General features: G+C 36.6%; 1 protein-coding gene across 2 annotated transcripts in view; it reads left to right on the forward strand.

Annotated features, from left to right (window-relative positions):
- Positions 1 to 528: 528 nt before the first annotated feature.
- The window catches only part of LOC108681214 (GTP-binding protein Di-Ras2), a 39214-nt gene continuing 17246 nt past the window's right edge, over positions 529 to 22496 (forward strand). Inside the window, exon 1 of one of the 2 annotated variants that reach the window (XM_018170221.2) lies at positions 529 to 1599. Coding sequence is in view for 1 of the 2 variants with exons in the window: in XM_047883859.1 (XP_047739815.1) it covers positions 9867 to 9910 (44 nt within the window). In the remaining variant the exon portion in view is untranslated. Of the gene's footprint in view, positions 1600 to 9830; positions 9911 to 22496 lie in introns of those variants that run through there. The other variant, XM_047883859.1, reaches the window with a different exon arrangement.

Here is a 22496-nt window from a genome sequence, read left to right on the forward strand (position 1 = left end):
CAAATATAGATAACATTGGTAATATTGCATAAAAAGGAATTTGCTGAATTTTTCAGCGCCATAACAATACCTGTAGTTATCGTACCACAGGCATGAAAGTTTTATCATGAAACTGCCATCGTTCGCCATATGCTGGCACTTAGACTCCTTGTGTTACCCCTGAACTGAAGCTGTTGGCGGTCAGCGTCGGTTGCGTGAACACGTGCGCGGTACAACGTAGCGGCTAAGTGGTGTAGAAAATGCGTGTTAAAAGTAAATAACGATGGTTTATTCGATTTTATTTGTTATTTATTATGTTCACTTTTAAGCGGAATATTAACTTCCAGCATGCGTTTCATAATTATGAAGAGCGGTTACTTTAGAACTCTTCGGATTAGGTCAGAATTTATAGGTATAATCATTAGTTGTGAAAGAAATTGGACCATGGCCGAGCTTCAATTTTGCAATTAGTCATAACGAAATAAATATCATTTTTTTCCTGCTTTGTCTAATCGGTAGAATCGATTATTAATTTTTAGTTTATTTACAGATGCAACAAGTATCTTCGATCAAGTGGACATAATTAGATGACTGAGTGACACGCTATTATTAGACCATTATTGTTCACACGGAGCTCATAGCTTATAAATTCGGGACCTTATAGTGCAAAGTTTCTTCTCGAAGGAGATTTCTCTTATTGCCAAATGACGTACGCAGTGTCACTCGGGATTTCATATGAAGAGTTTGAACTATTCAACCGTGACGACCTTTCAGCCACTGGATTGTTTGAAGCACGCCGTCATTCTTATCTGTGGAGTGTGTGAACCTTGGATAGTCTATCCTACATCTAATTTAGCTTACCGTGGTTGAGGTTTGCTCAAAATATGCGTATGAATAAATCACACATTTATAGAGAATAGCGATAATCATAAGAGACCATTAATCTCACGTTCTCACTTAAAATAAAAATTGTGTTCGCACCCGACAGATCATTCTGACTCTACAAAAATTTTACCTTGTTATGATCGAATGTAGACTGTGATGGTTGTTAAAGACAGAAAGAAGCCTTATAAATACGCAAAGTTTTGTTGCTACGTGCCTTGGTCAAGAAGCCTCTTACCTTAACGTGCTGAAAAGGAGATGTCAGCGAGTGTATGTTGTTGCCGTTACCGAAAGTTTAAAGTCTCTCGATGTTACCCAAAAGCAAAGTAGTAAGCTCACCTTCTATTTAAATAACTGTCGTTAGAAAGCGTACCTTAGCATCGGTACAAAAACTAAATTCCTGTCAATAACGGACAAATAATTATCGTTTGTTATATGGTAAAAAAGGATGATGAAAGCCCTAGGTTCTCCGACTTAAGCGTCGCTATTCACTGGGCGTAAGTTCGCTCGCGCAGCCAAAAGTTTGGGCGTAAAATCTCGCCGAAGTTCCCTAAGGCAATATTTCGAGACAAAAGGCAGGGCAGTGCAGGTTCTCAAGATATTGCTTGGTGCACTTGAGATCCCTGACCTTGACATTGCCACGAATCTGGACGAAAACAATCACAGCCTTCACAGCGTTCCACACTAGAGGGACTATCGACTTCGCTATTTCCACTCGTGTTATTTGAAGTAAAACAGGTAAGCATAGTGTTTTTAAGGCCTTAAATTCTTGAAAATTGTCAATCTTTTTTATTTAATATTGTGCATTAAGAAATGCAGAAGGTATGTTAAAACAGGTTCAAAAAGCAATTGTCAAAGCGCCGTCCATGAAGCGTAAGCGAAAAACGAGAATGGCCAGTGCCTTAAACACGACCAAAATGTAGACCGAAATAAACGAATAAATGAACAAGAGGTTGAGCTTGCTTCCGTGAGTTTAATTTTGGATTTTGAAACTAGGGAGTGATACATTGCTGTTGAGGTCTTCATTTACCCTGACTTCACACCAAGTATTGATTTTTTATGCTTCTTCGTCTAAAACTATCACATGTGCGTACTAACGCATTTTTGTAACAGATTGCAATTACTTTAGCAAGGTATGACCGGCTTGAATATTCAATAATCTAATTAATCCTGATTAGTCCTGATTAATCTTGATATTTACTATGCTCTCCATAAATTTTGAACTGAAATTATTTTTGATATGGGAATCTATCGCCTATAATTCAACAACCAGTTAAAATTGTGCAGCCTTTATTTCAAAGTAACAATTGCCATGTTTTGTCATGTTTCGCTACAGACAATTGCTCTGAAATAAGTCTAGCATTCATCTTTTCAAAACTTTTACATTGAAAGAAATAATCAACAGTAATTATAATCGAAAAATCAACCCAACACAATTGAGTTCAAGATTTATTAAATACGCTTATCAAACACTGACAAACTGAAGAGGCCAGAGATAGTTAAATCATGGGAGTTCTCTCCCAAGACTTTTTCCTTGATCAAAACTGAACGACAATGTCTCAATGGCTACCGACTTAGTTAAAATTTAGGCTCATATTAACCGTCAATTACAGGAGGTGTAAATAAAGTATGATATTTAGATATGAATTAATTTAATAGTGAGGAGGAAATATTTTTCATGCTTATTCTGGAACAATTCAAGATGATCCCTCGACGATAAAGAGAATGCTAATTATCATGCAAAGTTAGGCTGAAAGTGTAATTTGGTTCAAAAGTATCACGTGATTGCTTGTTCCTAAATTATTACCCTTTTTCAATCTATGAAAGAGAGTAAAGTAAACATGCTTCTGTTCATGGCACAATGCATATATCGTTTTCACATTGTAAAAATTTGGCCAAATCAATGGAAAATTATAGGGTCATTTCTGCAACCAGTTTACGAACACACGATAAATTGTAGGCAACTCTCATCAGTATTTGAAAAAAGTTGCTTTCTAGGTTATTAAACCTTTCTGTTGCTGATTATTAAAGAGGTTAAAAAATATATATTAAGATGACGGACACGCTGGTTCTAAACCGGTGCTGAGAACCAGCGTGAGCGCAGGTGCTTTGGATAACTTGCTGCTCAGGCTTGGCTATTACCGGATGATGGAGTGATAGAGGTCTAGCGTGTGCTAGACCTCTATCGCGCTAACTTATATTAGTGATATATAATATAAATAAGTGGTCTAGCGTGTACGCTAAATTATATTAGTGATATATATTATATATAAGAGGTCTAGCGAGTGCTAGACCTCTATCATGCTAAATTATGTTAGTGATATATATTATATATGAGAGGTCTAGCGTGTGCTAGACCTCTATCATGCTAAATTATATTAGTGATATATATTATATACAAGAGGTCTAGCGAGTGCTAGACCTCTATCATGCTAAATTATATTAGTGATATATATTATATACAAGAGGTCTAACGTGTGCTAGACCTCTAACACTCTAACTTATATTAGTGATATATATTATATATAAGAGGTCTAACGTGTGCTAGTCCTCTAACACTCCAACTTATATTGACGATATATTTTATATATAGGATGTCTAGCTTGAGCATGCCGAACACGCCACAATTTTTTGCCACAATCAAGCCACACCATTCGGCTGCCACCAACTCCGATGAAAACAATGTTAAAAATAATACTGAGACAGCGCCACATAAAGTCTAATTACTGAAAGTTCAGTAGTTGCGCTTCAATATCAGTCTCAGTTCCGATACTTTTCAAGTATTATGTAAATGTATTGATTTTGCCAGAAGAAAGCTTTGAAATTTTAGTATAATTGTGTATATTAATGTACAATGATAAAATATTTACACATCATCGAATTCGTTAAAAACACACACACATCTAAACGAATTAGATGATGCTAACACATCTAAATTCGTTAAAAAATTAGATAAGCTAACACATCTAAATTCGTTAAAAAATATGAGGGTGAGGATGAGAGAGAGAGCGAGGGTGAGAGAGAGAAGGTTAGAGAGAGAGAGGGTGTAAGAGAGGGTGAGAGAGAAAGAGGGTGAGGGAGAGGGTTAGAAAGAGATGGTGAGAGAAAGAGAGGGTGAGAGAGAAAGAGGGTGAGAAAGAGGGTGGGAGAGAAAGAGCGTAAGAGAGATAGGATAAGAGAGATAGGGTTAATAGAAAGAGGTAAGAGAGAGGGTCAGAGAGAGACAGAAGGTATGGGAGAGAGGATAAGAGATGGAGGGTAAGAGCGAGAGAGAGAGAGAGAGAGAGGGCAAGAGTGTAAGAGAGTAGAGATAGAGAGAACAAGAGAAAGGATGAGAGAGAGAAAGAGAGAGGGAGGAGAGAGAGCAGGCTGGGGGAGGGTTGTATAAGTGTTGTGGTGGGGGTGGGAGCAAATAAGTGGGCGCGTAGTGGGGCTCTGAGGCTAGAGAGTTCCTGTTGATAGCGATAAAGAGTCGAGAGTGGAGAAGCGTGGGAGGGAGTGTGAGAGATATGTTCTGAAAAAGGGAAAAGAATACAATCTATTCGTTTGTAGGATTTGGAGAAGCAGGCGTTTTGTTGTTCTGTTATAATGTTTTTCTTGAGCGACGTTCCTCTGCATGCTAGCTGCTGCCGGTGCGCGCGCTGTTGGTTCTTAAAGAAAATTTACGGTTACTGCGGTTGCTGCGTAAACTCAACTAAAAATATTCTTATGAGGATTAGAGTCGGTGATGGTGAATTAAATTTTCCTGCTTCAAGGCAATATTCTCGGCGTGTTTGTTCATTCAGAGAAGAACAGATGGGATTTTTAGGGCCAATTTTCTCGTTAGAAAACAGCACGCGATATAATACAATACCAAGCATTGCCATTTTATCTGAGATACTGTACCACTTGGCCGTATCATATATTATGATATATATCGAAATTATTGAAAATTTTGGGAAAATATTCTTGAACTTCTTGCAGTACAACTTCCCTAAAGCGACTTTACTTCCATCAATTCGCAACAGATAGGACAGGTTGATCAATGAACCTCATTAGTGCCAGAGAGTAATTTCTGAATAATTATTAGCGCATTTTCTCATTTATGGAAAAATGCACTATTGTGCTAGCCATGTCTGTCTGTCTGTCCGTCTGTCCGTCTATCCGTGACCTCAAGTTTTCATCGACGAAAAAATGCGCTCTCTGTCACTCACTGCAGTGAGTACTGAGTTAAATTTTTTTACTGTATTCATTTGTGTGCTGTCAATGAAGAAGTATTTGTATAGGCGTCATGCTGACGTCATCATATGTCCCGCTAAAATGCGTAGGCTACACGAGGCCAATTGGACATATTGAAAAGCTCATAATTCTTATAAACTATATTTTTCTATCACAATGCAATGAATACATTTGCAAAATACGAAAATTAATATTTATGAAAATGTGGATTTTTTTCAAGGTGGCCGCTGGCAACAACATTGATTAAGGGATAACGGGATTTGCGTTGCTCTACAATAGAATTTATTGTTGATATTATCGAATTATCCCCTTTAGTAGGTCGTCCTAAAATACATTCAATTCAGCGCGCATGGCAAATTAATCTTCTTCATTACATTTTTTAAAATTGAATTTTCTGAACGAATTACGCAAAAATGATATCAATTTCTGAAGTAATTCCTAGCAAAAACCCGATAAAATGGTGAGCACCTAACATCTCTGAGGCTAAACTAGTGTTTTTTTTAATCTTCTTTATAGGAACTCGATAACCGTAATCCTACTTGACGTGTGTAAAACAAAACACAAACTAATAAAGTTCATGATTTGCACTGACATGTTCAAATCAACCACATTCAAATGATTTGTTGAGAATCAGATATATACACAGTGATCTCGGAATTTGATATTTACTACAAAATGTTCTAAATTTAAATTTATACATTACAAATAAGTTATTCAAGAACATAATATGATTTAGTTTCAGAATAAAAAATCACTTAGATCGACATGTCTTTCTAAACCTTCGTTTACGTTTTGCTTATTTTCACTTCCGAGTGTCCAATTTTGTTAAAACTTGAACTATATTTATTCAAGTCGTACCAATTAAAGTGCGCCAGATAATTTGTAAACTGTTGACTATTTTAATTCTTCAGGAAACGGAAATTAGATGACCATAAATGGCAAAATGCACAAAAGAGAAGTGCCAGTTAGTTATAATTAACGTAAAAGTTATGTGTTGAGGGTGGCAGTGGTGATGGAATCGGTTACGGTGCAGTGAGAGGTGTGGTGAGGGTACAGTGAGAGGTGTGGTGAGGGTGCAGTGAGAGGTGTGGTGAGGGCGCAGTGAGAGGTGTGGTGAGGGTACAGTAAGAGGTGTGGTGAGGGTACAGTGAGAGGTGTGGTGAGGGTACAGTGAGAGGTGTGGAGCAGTGAGAGGTGTGGTGAGGGCGCAGTGAGAGGTGTGGTGAGGGTGCAGTGAGAGGTGTGGTGAGGGCGCAGTGAGAGGTGTGGTGAGGGTGCAGTGAGAGGTGTGGTGCAGGCTGGAGCAGTAGTGTCAGACATGGAGTCTCACTAGGCGGTGCCACAACCTCTCCCTCGGCCGGCGAATCGAAACTCAATTCTGGAGAACACGAGCGTTTCCTTTATCTTTATTCGTGTTGTAGATGATACTGTCTGGTAAAATTACCTCGTATGTGACATAGGTTTCCTATAAAAAGTGGTCGTTAATGAAAGTAAAAAATTTGTGAGTGAGACTGACACTGGAATTAGACCTTCTGATAATTGGTCATGAAAGATGAGCGTGCGATGCTATACAAGAGTTCGACGTATTCCAAACTGCACATTTTGCCATGCATTAATTTAGATCCCATATTTATATTAATTATAAAATTTTTAAGGAGTGAACCTTTGAAACTTTCTCTTTTCAGATCGTCGAGGTTTTGCCCTATAATTTTAATGTAGTATTTCTTACGCATTTGGGTTTAAAATTTTAATGAAAAAATGAATTAACTACCTGTCGTTAACTTTGTATGATTTGTATGTAGTTTGAGTTTCAAACAATTCATACTAGTTATCAAAAATTCCTTCAGCTCATTCACACAGAAAAATCATATGGTTTTTTCACATATATTGAAGCAAGATTAAGTAGGAATTTCCTATACGTATAAGGGAAGATTTGCTTCTGATACAATTTATCACTCTCTACAATTAGGTATTGCTATTTGCATCCACTTTCCTACTAAAAATGTATTATTTATGATAGTAATTCAAGTAGATGTCTAATAAGCAGACCGTAAATAATTTCGTATATTAAGAACTACCTCAGAGCCAAGGCACTAAGTAAATAATTCTTCCTGTGGCATATTATACATTTCATGTTAATGTTTTCTTCGCAGAACATTTGTAAGAAACTGAGATCCGCGCAAAACTTCAAGCTAACAGTGTTGGTGAAAATGATTCGCGTAAAATAACTTAACTGTATGCATAAAATCGATAAATGTGATAAGACCACTCACATTCAGGAACTAAATTTACGGGGATCTAAATTGATTAATTTTATTCCCTTAACATACTCATATTACCATTAATTTAGTCCACCGGCTATTTCCTCAACACGTGATCAGTTGGGATCAAGTTTGCCAGCAGCCGTGAAGTGGAGTTAGCAACGCTCGGCCGCTACTCAATAAGTCCAGAGATAATCGATCAGCACCACAATCGTCTCTGCCTCTGCTCATGCCAAGCATTTATTAGTTGCCTCGATCATATGTTTTCACGCACGTTCATGCTAAGCTAAATTTACGCTGAACATTGGCGAGAAATACTTGACGCCTACAAAACTATTCATTGTGTTAGTATCATGAGTGGCTAAATTGGCTGCAGATATGGTAGTGGAAGACTGAGTGGATGAGTACCGAGTTAAAGGTTCAAACTTTCATCAGGGTAATCTCAGCATGAACGACGAAAACGGCCCGATAAAGTCATTTACGGTTATTATTATCAAAATATTATCTTATTATTTAAATTGCAATTGCTTGTGAAGCAGGTAACTGTTTTAATTTTCAAGCTGAAGTTTTTCCCGTTGATGTAATGAAGAGAAAGTTGAAACTCGGTCTTATTGGAAACTATCTGGAATAGAATATATGGACTGAAATCGATCAGTGAAAAAAGATATATTTTAGAAACATATCTATTTATTAGGATCGGCTGAAATTATTCATTTGACAGTCCTTTTACGGCCAAACATTATACTAACAGCTCTGTGCATCCGGCTAGGCGTGATCGTGCATCTAACACGAATGGATTTATTTCATTGCATTAAATTGAAATGCTACATCTGGAAATCTTTGTGCACTCATACCAAAGATATTAAGGATTTTAAAATATTTATTTTCAGTTTGTGAGCGTTCGTACGCAATAGCCAAAGCACACATCTGCTGTAATTTCATGAGTTGTTTACTTATCGAGTCGCAAGTTCACTTCAAGACCCTTTATTTTATCCCCTGAAACAGCTAAGCTCTTACTTTGCTCAGCTGCTACTCCGGTTCACTTATAATTATGTCATACCGTCAATGAAGCTTATTAATGCAACATTGGGTTTTATTCAATGCTTTTCACGCTGTGAGGTGAATAAAATTCGATGTTTTTTCTGTTAGCAAATGTTATTGTGGCTTATTGTTACCAAGTATTACGATACTGATGACAACTTTATTAACGCATATTAAATTTTAGTATATTTGGTAAAGCTTGTAAGATGAAACTAGTAGTCCCTTTGTAAGACCTGCATATAGATTGCTCAAGAAATCTCATAATACCAGCTTCAATATATTTGTGTAATATAAGAATTCGGTGAAACAATCACGACCTGCTTTCATCATGTATTCAGTGCTAAAGTTGTTGCTAAGCGAGGGATCATATGAAATACAGTCAATGAGAGTGATTCAAATCTCGCAAAAATTCAAAATTCAGCACTAAATTTAAAAAATATATCTCAGTACTCACTGCAGTGAGTGCCATAGAGCGCATTTTCTCGTCGACGAAAACGTGAAGTCACGGACAGACAGACGGACAGACGGACAGACAGACAGACAGACGGACATGACTAGCACAATATCGCCTTTTTTTCATATATGAGAAAATGCGCTAACAATTTGAAAATAATTAGAAAATTTCGTAGCTGTGCGAACATTTTTCCTGAGCAAATTTCAACTCCACGTCGTGATCTTCACTGCCAGCACAGCTCACGGCCACGGTCTCCCCTGCTGATACTGATATATCATCCCTCGCGACGAAATAAAAGCTACCTGATAATAAAAATATTCCCGTGACCGTTTCTTATTCGGCACGAGACGAGACTTCGGAGTCATCCAAACGATCGTAAAACCTTGCTAGTGTCAATAAAAAATATATTTGCAAAAACCTGATGGAAAGCTACGGCTCAAATTTCGTCAAAGTTTGCCGGTCTTGACAGGAGCTCGAAAAACCAGAAGAATGTCAAATGAGAAGTGATGATGTTGGGATATTTTTTGTTCGATTTTTGCAAACTCGCGATCAGAGATGTTTAAACTTTTTCGAGTTTTCCGAAGAAATTCTGAAATATTTGTTACGGTTTGGGCCTGAAAAAAAGAAATACCGATTTAAAAGAACTAGATCTAACATTTATTTTGTTTAGAAGTGAAGTGGGAGTGTTGAAACAAAATAAAATTCCCAATCTCAAATTCGTGATGGATTATATTGAATCATTTCAAAAAATCAATCATTTCAACAATTGAAAGATCATATATATTATTTATTGAACCAAACAATGCTTTGACGTGTTTTGGCTAAAATAAAACAATTTAAAACTCGCGAACGTCGAATTTTCTCATTTTCTAATCTAGTTTCGAGCAGTGAAATGCTTTCGGAATACAAGGATTTCTGCGCGCGTTGTGATATTGGATGAATCTACTCTGGAAATTTTCCGGATGTTTCACAGTCTGTCACAAATTTATCACTGCTCCAAACTAAAGTGAAGAAATGAATTGAACTCCAGGATGGCAACGAGCGTCCCTGCGAGTTCTAGCAACGCGTGCTCTGGGTACGTCCAGTTTATTTATTATTTAAAAATTGAAGTTTCATTAACGCTACTGAAAGCTACGAAAATTAGTGAAAAAATTACCTATTTTCTTTGGTGAAATTATTTAATTATTTGCCATTTAGAGTTCCATGAAAAATTTGTTTGAATAGAATTTGTATTTTTAGCCATGATCCCATGACAAAAATGTTACCCTTTTCAGAAGCAAGATAGTATCGGTATTGTTCGAGGAAATCAAAACTTCACTATACGCAAATATCATCATAAAAACTATTTCTTTGCGAAGAAATGAAATCTTTTCCCTGCTTATGACCTCGATTACCCCTTAATATTTAATTATCTGCATAGTAGGGCTGAACACAAACATAGTAGTTTACGGAATAAATCCGGAATATATATCCAATGCATCAATATATTAAATATCCGGAGCTATTAATTAAATGCGAACGATCTTCTAATCAAATTCCTGGTGGTTCCAACATAGATAAATAGCTCATCTCATTACCGACTAATGGCGTGTACCTATGCAGTTAAATCTATATCTACAGCACAAGCTTAGATGTAACTTGGAAAATAGCGTTGAACACATAGGGCCATTCTGCAGCAAAATACAATTAAAGTTTGACAAAAATACAATTAAAGTTTGACTAAAATACTACTTGACTCGTCTCTCTCGGAGCCGCTCAATTATATTTTATCTATAAATGCAATCATGGAGCTGAGGCTATGTTGCCAACCTAGCGCGTACCAACAACCTGTAATCATTGTTTGCTGTTCATTCATTTCTTTAGTTCCGTGCATGCAAACTCTGTAGCTCATACATAATGCTACTCCTACCAAAATTTCGAAATGAAACCGGCGGTAAAAAGCTTAATTGGACCGTAAAGCTCAGCCGAGGGCGCCTGTGCGAAGGGCAAGCGGCTCCGTTTGCATTTGACAAACTGAGCGCCCTAAGGCGCCCCTTAATAAGACCTGTAGGGCTGAGGGAGGGCTAGGACTGAGTCTAATCCTTAATAAACTCCTCATACCCCTTACTTAACTCTCCCAACCTTTTACTGGACCTCCCAACTTTTTACTGGATCTCCCAACCTTTATCTGAACACTTTTCACCCATACTGACATCTCCTTACTCTTTACTGAACTCACCCTACAATTTACTGGGCGTGCTACACCTCTTACTAGTCCCTACTGGCTCTCCCCACCTAATTCTCGACCCTCGTGCTCTTTACTATACTTTCCCCACCTCTTACTGGACCCCTGTACTCTTTAATATACTTTCCTTTTCCTTATCTACTTCTGAACCCCGTATTTAATATACTTTCCCCGCCTCTTCTGGATCCTCGTACTCTTTACTGGAAATGAAGGACGATTTCCCGTAATGTCTATCATTGAGTGTATGGTAATACTGGCGAAATATATGAGAAATATTTATTGTGTTCATGAAAAAGGGGTTTCAGAAAATCTTAATTAAATTTTAGGCTATGAGAGGGAACAAGCAATAATTATCATTATCGGTGTGTATTTTTTACTACTATCAGGCAAAAGAAGGCTTAAGCAATAGCGAATTTCTGGAATGCAGGAATTATAAATTTATCCCAATATTTGTGCTTACCAAACACGCCCTCAATTAAAACTCATCTCGAACAATCTTTACTTTTACATAACATTACTTCAATATTTTCTAATAAAGAAAGCACATCTCCGTTGCTTAAGGCCCCAAGAGGAAAGTTTTACAGCAGTTACCCATTACGTTGAGCCGCGCGGGCTTGTTGCTTGACGCGATTATTGCCTCGGCACCTGGGGAGGCGAGGGAGGGCTGGCGGTGGACAACTTTCGTCCTAATGGAGCTATTACTGAAGATATGGACACACTTTTCTTTCATGTATGCAGCACGAGGAAGAATTCGTCGCAGCTGTTTAATTATTAATAGAGCCGATTTTCTTTTATAGCAAAAAAATTGTTACGCGTAAACTAAATTCTTAACGAATTATCATTGGATTTGATAAAATTTCTTCTGCACGTGTTAGAAGAGTTGAAATTAGGATGAAGTATCGTTTTCAATTTGAGGTAAAATATATTAACCAGGGTTGAATAATGAAATGACTTTGCTCTTCCACACAATATATGAAAGCACATTGCATGCAAAAATATTTTTGTTGAAGAAACATTTTGTTTTGTTAAAAAAATAAGAGATTTTTTATATACAGTATATGATAGCTGAGGCATAGATTTTCTACAAAAATATATAAAAGTTTGAGACTTGTGCTACATAGCAAATTTTGACAGAACAGATCGAATAGTGCACCAGCGTCCAGAATAGTTTTATAGTTCAAATGTATCACATTGACGTAATTTGTTTGCAAGAGATTTTTTGCAAACATAAATTGTATAATATCGCTCTGGAAGCAAATTGAATTTACATGTACATTTTAGCGTCGGTAGCTTTTCTGCTATAACGGCAGGAGAGTTTTACGCGGATTCTCACTTCATTGCCGGTTCTTTTTCTGCCGGTTATTGCCAGCTAATGCCGGTTCTTTGCCGTCTTTTGAATCCGTATTGGGCACCCTCCATATTTTATATTCTACTGCTCTTAAAGAAAAAAAGAGAAATTTTTCAAATTTTTTTTAGAGATTTGAATTATAGTACACTCATCACAAGACTTTATAGGAAATTTTTTGCACTAATTTGTAATGAAGACACAAAATTTAAATTTATTAAATCGTCACTGAAACATTTTCGGCGACAATCTCGCTCATCAGTTGATTTTTTTCTATAATTCAATAATTCAAGTACAATCGAAGGTGAAAATCTAATTTACCAGCTATAGATTAAAACCTATTTAACGGGAAAACAACAAGTGGACATAAAACCTTTCGATTTACAATTTAAAGTACATAGTTATTCCAATATTTAGAATATACTGTATATGTAGCGATTCTTTTAAAACCGAACCAACAGAGGTAGCAGGCACGTCGCACCGTTCACTGACAGTCTCTTTGACCGTGTCTGAGAGCGATTCCATGATACTCGTACGTTTCTTTAAGTGTTGTTCACATTTCGACGTTGATTCAACGTCTAATTTTGGTTGTTTAACATTTCAAGCTGAAATCAACGTTGTTTCTACGTCAGATGATCGCTGGGTAGGTTACACCTCCTGTGGCTCGAATTGAATTGGATTTTGGAATTGATGTTTTTTTCTAAACCGAAACATATTGTCTTAACAACGCGTACAGTCATATCCCATTGAAATTGCAAATGCATAGATTTTTGTATTCCATTGTCGTTTTCTCGTTACTTATATTTAAATTTCTTTCGCCTTTATTTAGATTTTCACTGAATACACGAGTACTCGTCGTCATTAAAATAAATTATTATTAAATTATTAATCATTAGTTTTTATACATTTTCTTACATTAAGATCTTGGAAAAAAATAACTAATTGGGCTTTTCTTATGCAAACATGAGCAGTTGTGCATTGCAGGGGCGGCACAATAGATGTTAGGTTAGTCGAGGCTATGCCCCCAGTAGCTGTACAAGATGTGGGCAAACATTTACTTTCGCGAGAAGCTAACATCTTTGGTAAAGTACAACAACAAACACAGGAAATACATCATGTTTCAGCATTAGCTCAATATTTTATACCTTTAGAGTTGTATTAAAACGATATTAAATTGAATAAAATTTCATTTTTTTAATAAATGAACATAAAATAATCAGAGGGCTTAATAATATTTTACAAGAGATGAAGTCCCCCCAAAATAGGCTTAATCACACCAATGTTCATTGAATGTTCATGTGCTGGGAAGTTTAATCTTTCTTTGACATCTTATCTCCTTCGTGTTAGTATGGAATTTTTAGACGCTTTCTCCTGAGCGGGAAAATTAAAAGTACACGTCTCTACTTTCAATGTTCTCTTCAGTTTAACCAGTGAACAAATAAGTAACTGTATATGTGCCATTCAGTTAATGCTTTTTGAAACAAATTGGTGACCGCAACCAAAATCTAATGAATTCCCAGGCGAACGCCCAGCAGTGAGTCTCAAGTTCGAGAAGTGGGTCTCAAGTTCGACACCTCCCACGGAAGGTATGGCCGTGGCCAAGAAAAACAGGAAGCTAGAAAAATTCAGTCGTTCTTCCAGTAGACCGCAGGAATAGCACATTCGAATGTATAAGTAACACGGCAGATAAACATGGTCGTGGCCAAGGAAAACAGCTAGATGGCTTGACAATTTTCGCCTTTCTTCCATGTTAGGCACAGACTGCGCATTTAAATACATGCGTAATCTCATTTCAGTCTGTTGCTACTTCTTGGGCATGCATGAAAGACCATAATAACACTAAAAAATGCTTTTTGATAAATATCGAGATAAAAACCATTGTTGTCAACTAAAGTTAAGCGAAACTACACGAATCTGTTCGAAACCGAGCCGTTCAGAATTGCTAATCAAATTTAACTTCACACTTCTATGCCTTATCATTCCCGATTTCACCGTTGTATTTTTTTGTCTCTATGTATATACCAGTCACTCTTGAACAATAATGAAATATTGTTTTGCGGCTCAGCATTATTGGGCTGAGATTCTGTGATAGATTCATCAACGATTTGGTCATTAAGAACACACTGCGGCTGATGAGCCGGGGAGTTCTATCACAGAATCTCAGCCCAATAATGCTGAGCCGCAAACAATATTTCATTGAAGGAGCCGCATCCCAAGTTCCTTTGGGAGCCGCATCCCAAGTTCCTTTGGGAGCCGCATCCCAAGTTCCTTTGGGAGCAGCATCCCAAGTTCCTTTGGGAGCCGCATCCCAAGTTCCTTTGGGAGCAGCATCCCAAAGTTTATCTAATATCCACATACGGTTAGCACTAGCGCTTCCCACTCTCGGAATTATCATCGTTTTTGCCGAGTTGACTTTCTGTCGGTTCAGCAAAACGTACCAAAAGAATAGAAATAAAATCATGTTTATAAAAGTTACAAGTTCATAAGTCGATCTTGTTGCATGAGTAGTTTTACAGCGCACTACATTCATCCAAGCTGCAAATAAGTGTAGCTCATAGACTAACTCCTGGATCAATCCATCATTGATAGAGTCCCCTTTGTCAGAAAAAAAAAATTCGTCAAGCTGAACAATAACATTATCGGAAATTACAGAGGGAAAATTCGACAAAAAAGATTTATTTATCTTATTATCTAAGATGAAGAAAAGGATATATATCCTTTTTAGAAATGTGGGTAGCGCAGGACAGGCGAAATCTTACAGTAATTCAGGGCTATTCTAAATAATGCACACAATATAACAATTTCGCCTCTATTTGGGTAATAATTCAAAATGAATAATTCATACACCAATGGAAATTTCATACACCAAAGATTAGAAGTTTTTTTTTACATGTTTATAAATGTTCAATATGTCCCTCTTGTGCTGCACGGCAAACATCTAAACGGCAGCCAAACTCGTCCCACGCACGAGAACGCATATCTTCTGTTATACTGAGTGCACCGTAGCAGTGATACGGTTCTTCTGATCAACCAGAGTTGCTGGTAGAGGCGGGACGTAAACAGAGTTGCTGGTAGAGGCGGGACGTAAACAGAGTTGCTGGTAGAGGCGGGACGTTAACAAAGTTGCTGGTAGAGGCGGGACGTAAACAGAGTTACTGGTAGAGGCTGGACGTAAACAGCTTCCTTGACGTAACCCCATAAGAAATAGTCACATGGGTGAGATCAGGTGATCTCGGTGGCCAGAAGTGTAGAGCCAATCTTCATTTCCGATGCGTCCTACCCGACGCTCAGGAAGGGACTAATTCAAAAAAGTTTCTGCAACTACCGCCGCCGCTCAATTCTGCGTTTGAATAATTTAGAACATTTTTTGAATCATTCTCTCCCTATTGGTGTATAAATTATTCATTTTAAATTTATACTCAAATGAATTGGAATTCATTTTTTTGAGTCAATCATTTAGAATAACCCAACATCGTACCGCCCCTTGAGGACACAATGCCAAATGAGTACACATTTAATCATGTCAATATAAATTTGCATGTGAAATGAGTTTATCATAAATGCAAAACGTAGAATACATGGAATAAAAAGGTAAAAAAATCAGATAGAAGTAGAACAGTTTTATTTTTTTAAAAGCATCTAAACCACTGTACACTCTGGCAGTTATATGCAATGCGCAGGAGGTAGACCTCGCAGGATAAACAGGAATGACCGGTCAACGCCACGAAAAATATAATCCTTTTATTACTCAGCAAAAGAGGTAAAACATCATGGGAAACTCTCCAAGGCTAATGCTTGGCAGCGTAAAATACCGCTCGTAGGCACACAAAACAAATTTAATGTCCATCGTGGGGCCTGTACAAAGAGCCTCTTGCATCAGAGTCAACATTTCTTTAGCCTTGTGTGCGAGTCATTTCATGTATGCTCTCGAGTTTGAATGACTCCATACATAAGTTCTGTTTAGTTTGGAAATGAAAGTTTCATAAACAAAAGCCTCAAACAAAAGTCGTCTTAATTGGAAAAGACTTTATTTCCAATACAATCTGGCAAAAAAGAATTGCAATTAACTGTTAGATATTTACGAAAATTTTTGTTTGTTCGCAAAAAATCAGTTAATTGTCGATTGAAGGGAGTTCAGAATATAGTCTTCTTTAGTAGAATTCATATTTTTTCAGAATATAGAGTACGCGATCGCTTTTTTGTATTTTATAACATAGATGTAATTTCGCCTCATGAAATTCCGAATAAATTGACTAAAACCGTCGAGGACCAATTTGCTAAATGTCACTTGGACGCAACGTTTTTGCCGTCGACTTACGAGCAATTTCCGTTGGCATTTTTCCGGCTTATCTCGCTCAAATGCAAGATTGGGGATCCGCTTCCCATTGGGAAGACCCGATTTATCTTGCAGTGATATAGTGATAGGAATTGCATCGAAGTGCTAAGCTGGGTCGTAATTAACAGTGAAAACCTAAGGTACCTGTGGTGTATATAATCCTTTTTTCTCTTATTTAAGCAACAGTTAGTTGGTAAAATTGTTATTACATGATAATTTGCACAATTGATCAGATTAAAAATGTCTCTTACTTACTGACAACATTTCAAGTTGAAAAATGACAAATACATTCATTTTATCACTTTTGTTCTTGGAATTCTTATTAGGTCGATACAAATTATGTTTTTCGATGCCCACAATTTTCTACTGAGTAAAAATATAACTATTTCACGATCCAACTGATTATTTCAACAATTATTGACAGATAATTTTTGAGTTCGAAACTTAGCTGGCGGACTGTTGACAGACCTTGATGCAAGTCAAATTAAATTTTAAATTTAAACATCGTGAAATTTTTGCTAACGTGTCGGAATTACAATGCAAAATGAAATGATGGTACATGGAATAAAACCGTCCTGATTATTGAACTTCAATTAATTCTCCATTAAATTTCGCTTCCATTAATTATATAAAAGAACGTTATTTGCACAGGGATACGGCAGTAAATTTTTTTTAAGATGCTAGTAGAATTCCCGCTTCAATATTAGAACATACGTAGGTTAAATTTAGAAAAGAGCTAATTTCCGCCGATGCATGAAATTGTTCTCATCAAAACGCTGTTATCGAATTATTAGAGTTTTGTTCTATCCATTTATTTGCCTACATCTAGGCCATGGATTATAATTGAAATGCCCATAAGTGCAAAACATTATTCACGGATCTAACTAAAAATACGAAAAAAATCATTTTTAAGGTAAAAAATGCTTAGAGGCAATCCAGAAATGCTGAGAGGGGTTTCATTTTAAAAATGTACAAGGATTATAATGGATACTAAGGATTTTGAAACTAAAGATTCAGACACACAAGTACGTTGCTCTGATGGGTATAAAGCCGAATGAGGTGGTTTTTGAACGCAACACTGCAACTCCTGTTCCTGTGATACGCTAATCGGTTGTATAAGAGACACGGCGGTTTGCGTATGAGGACGCTTAGTTTGAACACGTTTACAGTATTTATCCACTTAATTTAAAAGGTTAATAGATTGGCTTTATGTTACTCCGCTTTTTATTTAACAATATATTATTTATTCTTCAGTACGAATTTTGTCATTCAATTGACCATATTATATTGTTAGACTTTTGAATGAGTAGGTGTCTAAAAGTTTTTTGGCATTTTGTCTAAATTGAAATTTTTTATTTCTTATTTAAGTAAACAAACGAGGTTATGATTGACTAAATTATTTCCGGAAGAATTTCTCAACTTTTCAGCATCAGGTTTCTAGCAATCCTGGATCGGTACTATCCAGGCTATCGATACTATGTATTAGACAACAAATCTGGTCTCATGAGTTTGATTGATCGCGGAGTGAATTTCGAAAAAAAATTTAATTGTAGATTCATCTCATATTATTTCCAGAAATTTAGCCTAAGTATCATTTCCAAAACAGCCCAAATATCATTCCGACATTAAGTCAAAGTAACCGCGGACCTAATTGAGAGTAGAACTTTGATTCTTATATTTTTTCGTCTACCTGAATACCCCAATTTAAATTTTTTTATTTTTGAGGGATTTTGAGACCAAATTTCATCTGCGATAAACTGAAGAGAGGATCTCGCAAGTTGAACTCCATTGGAATTCGGGAAACTGAATACGAATGGATTAAAAATGATGTTCGCACCAAAGCAGTCCAATGCCATTATGCATCAGGAGTCCTGCCAAGAATAGGATGGTCTCTTAAGACGGAGAGACCACGAAGAGCAAGGGTATAGTACGTGCAGAAAATTCATACGACCAATCATCGGCGTCATGCCGCAACACAATGGTCCCCTAGGATGGTGCAACATCGATGAGCTGCTGCACACAACACAATGGTCTCCTAGGATGGTGCAACACCGATGAGCAGCTGCACACAACACAATGGTCTCCTAGGATGGTGCAACACCGATGAGCAGCTGCACACAACACAATGGTCTCCTAGGATGGTGCAACACCGATGAGCAGCTGCACAATGCATGCAGAGTTCGTAGGGTCCTCTTTAAGGTGCCGAATTGAAGGCCAACCTGCGCCTTTTGGCCAAATGCCAACTGCATGCGTTGCCGCAGAACCCAACTCCGTTCACTACGCGGACAAATGCTTTGACACTTCAAAATGTTTGCTTAATTACTCAAAAATATTGTGGTTCATGGGATGCTCCTCATTTTTAAAATTAGACATACACAATTTCACATCTACACTTAGAACATTTTTTATTTCGTGAAAACTTTTAATACGCATAAAATTTTTCACAAGTTCCCTCCACTGTGGAGAGAAAGTACACTTTCTATTCAAATTGAGCATATTTTTTTGCGAGTATCCGGATTACTGCCGAACCAAGTACGGGTCGGAGGCTTACAAACAGGGTTTCCTCGTTATCTTTTCTATTGAGCTAAAAAATTGTCGTTCCACGCAATGCCAATCAGGCTTTGTCATCACCTCGGCAACGGGCGCGCCTCTTCTTAAAAAAAATATTAGAAGTGTGGGAAATAGAACATTGCCGAACCAAGAAGGAGTTAAATTTTTAACAAATGGATGTTCAAAAAAATATTCAGCCGATTTGCATTAATAATTTGAGGAATATATATTCACTTGTCTAAATTTAATTACGCCCTTAATTGTGAACCGTAGAAGATTAAGTTAATTTAATAATATCAGAGAATGATTCGAAATAATAACAAGAAGCAAATCGTTAAATGCTTAGAAGTAAACATCTGAAATCAAATTAAATTAGATGACGTCTCCATTCTCTTTGAGCGAGAAGTGTGAATGAAAAAAAAATTTTTGTCTTCTGTGTAGTGATTAAATGAATTTTTATCCATTGTCAACTTTACCTTCTATAGTTCCCGTGCTAATTACTATTATCATAACATGAATTGAGTTTGACGAGATTAATTTAGTAAAATTGAAACTTTCAACACAAGTTATTTCATTTCAATTGCTGTATTCTGGTTTGAATATAAATGAAGAAATATTTGCCAAGAATCAACGAAGAATATTTTGAAGCGTTCGCTGTAGCATCGAGATCAAACAGCGCAGTCTCGTTACGTCGTGCTGCAGAGGTTGACCTAAAAGAGGAGGCTATTTATTGTTCAAATATTCCGCTGGATATGAAAGCTTTGTCTCATATATTCCGTCTTGGTTTGTCATGCATGCACTCGTATGGTAAATAAAATAATAAAATGAAATAATATTCATATTTCATAGGAACACGTCGAAAAATTATCTTAGAATATAATGTATGTACATTTTAAGGTCTGACGACTTGATCTAAGGAAACCTAAAAATGCCTAAGATAAAACAATCCATTTTTTAAGCCTGTAGAAATTAAACGATAACATCAACCAAGGCAGAAACTGGTCATATCCAGGTCGGTTGAACTGGTCATATCTAGGTCAGTTGAACTGGTCATATCTAGGTCAGTTGAACTGGTCATATCTAATATATCAAACCAACTTGCTACTTCCGACATACAATGTTATTTAACTGAAACAATCAGGGAAAGAAACAATACTCGAGACATTGAGCTTGCGTATGCAATTATAGTCTTACATGCGGACCTCTGACAATTTCATGTTCAAAGTCCTTTTTTTTAATTAAATTGACTTTCTTGAAGGATTTTTCTGGAATATCAGTACAGCTTTCAGACTAGACAGAACTCCATTCTGAAGGAAGATGCAAATTTTATGTAAAGAATAGAATAGGTTAATTCAATATTTTCTGGAAAATTTACCGAAAATCATCTGGCGTGCATTTGAGTTTTATGATTCTTGATCTTTTAACAGGAATTATCAAACCTAATAGTTTTTAACATAATTAATAGTCTCAATTACAACGACATTCTTAGTTATTTATTAAGATTAATAATATGATCTCTATTATGAAAAACAGAAACAATTAATTTTGCTTCCGCAGAACCTTACTTTCGTGACTTACTTGGGTTACTCCTAAAATAAGATATATTTGTTCAATAATTCCTTTCCAGATTGTAGTAAGATGTTTAGAATTCGAGATTGGTTCCTTTGAAGCAAGATGGTAGAAAGTATATGAGTGTAACTGGTTCATTGCAAATGAGTTGAAATCATGGAAACCAAAACTCAGTGAGAGAGAGATTCTTTGCAAAGTTCAAAACATGGTGATAATCAATTAGGCTAGGTAACAGGTGTAAGCAACAACAAATGATATTGATTTTTATTAACAAAAAGCGTCGGTGAAAAGGTGACGTGCATCAACCTGCTAATTAAGTTATACTGCACGCGTGAATTTCTCATTGTTTTCACTAATTGCTGTTCATTTCACTCAATAAACGCAGTTCATAATTAAAAATCATGCAGTCTCTGTAAATCAGATCATCATCCCTAATTTGGATTTCTGAATACAAAATACTCGGTGCAAGACACGAAGTATATATACAATGATGAGTAAGTTACCGGCATTTTGTATGCATTGCTATTTAGACATCGTTCTCCAAATTAACGCTGGAAATAACGGGTCAACGTTTTTCGCAGAAAAAACGTATGAAACGCTGGAAAAATGTTTGATATAACGCTTCAACATTAAAGTTTGGAAAAATGTTTCAACGTTAACGTTCAAAATCATCATATAAGTAAGAATTCTTCAGATTTCGTGGTTAAATTCGTGCAATTGTGAACTAATTTCATTTTATTTTTATTTTTGACGGGTGAGGTAGTAAATAGAAGGAGTCATATTGCTTAAGCGTGAGCCGAATAATATGGCAGAAGTGCTAGATTGCACCAGAAAAGCTTCACTCATGTCAAGGAGGACAGATTTATTCAGAAGATTACTGAAGTTCCAGGTAAAAATTGTATATTTGAACTGATTTACGATCGAACTGGATTAGGAGGGTCAATATTTTGAGAATCTGTAACCGCATTGCATTTCAATATTCCGTGGGACTCGTGAACTCCAGGCCTGTTAATCCTAACGCTGCAAGATTCGAGGACACACAATATAGAAAATATTTAGGTTAGACAAAATCTCTTCAGCGGAAATTTCATGACAGTTCTCTCGAACATCACAATATTTAATATATATAAGGCACTCATAAACTCCATATAAATTGATACTTTTTTATCCAAAGTATTTTCAACCCATCTTTTATATCATGGATTGAAAAGGTATAAATCCCCTGAACTTTATAGCTTACAAGAAATTATCAGATTCAGTTTTCATTTATTGCGGTAATGTTGAATGATGCACGTGCTTTATCTGTTTGAACGAAGTCTTCAGAGCAGTAGGAGACATGAAATTAAGTTGCCAATCGTTCTCAGGCTCACCATTAAACTAGCCTGGTGCAGGTATTACCATTAAATATTAACTAGCCTGGTGCAAGTATTACCATTAAATTTTAACTAGCCTGGTGCAAGTATTACCATTAAATATTAACTAGCCTGGTGCAGATATTACTATTAAATTTTAACTAGCCTGGTGCAAGTATAAGATCTCGTGTGCACCTCATGGTACGGTTAGGACGTGCCAGGGTGACAATCTGACCTCTGATGTGTACATCTGGAATGGAAATTCTGCATGGCATTCACTTCACA

This window comes from Hyalella azteca, unplaced genomic scaffold (assembly GCF_000764305.2).
Source record: "Hyalella azteca isolate HAZT.00-mixed unplaced genomic scaffold, Hazt_2.0.2 contig13873, whole genome shotgun sequence".
In the NCBI taxonomy this organism is placed as follows: domain Eukaryota; kingdom Metazoa; phylum Arthropoda; class Malacostraca; order Amphipoda; family Hyalellidae; genus Hyalella; species Hyalella azteca.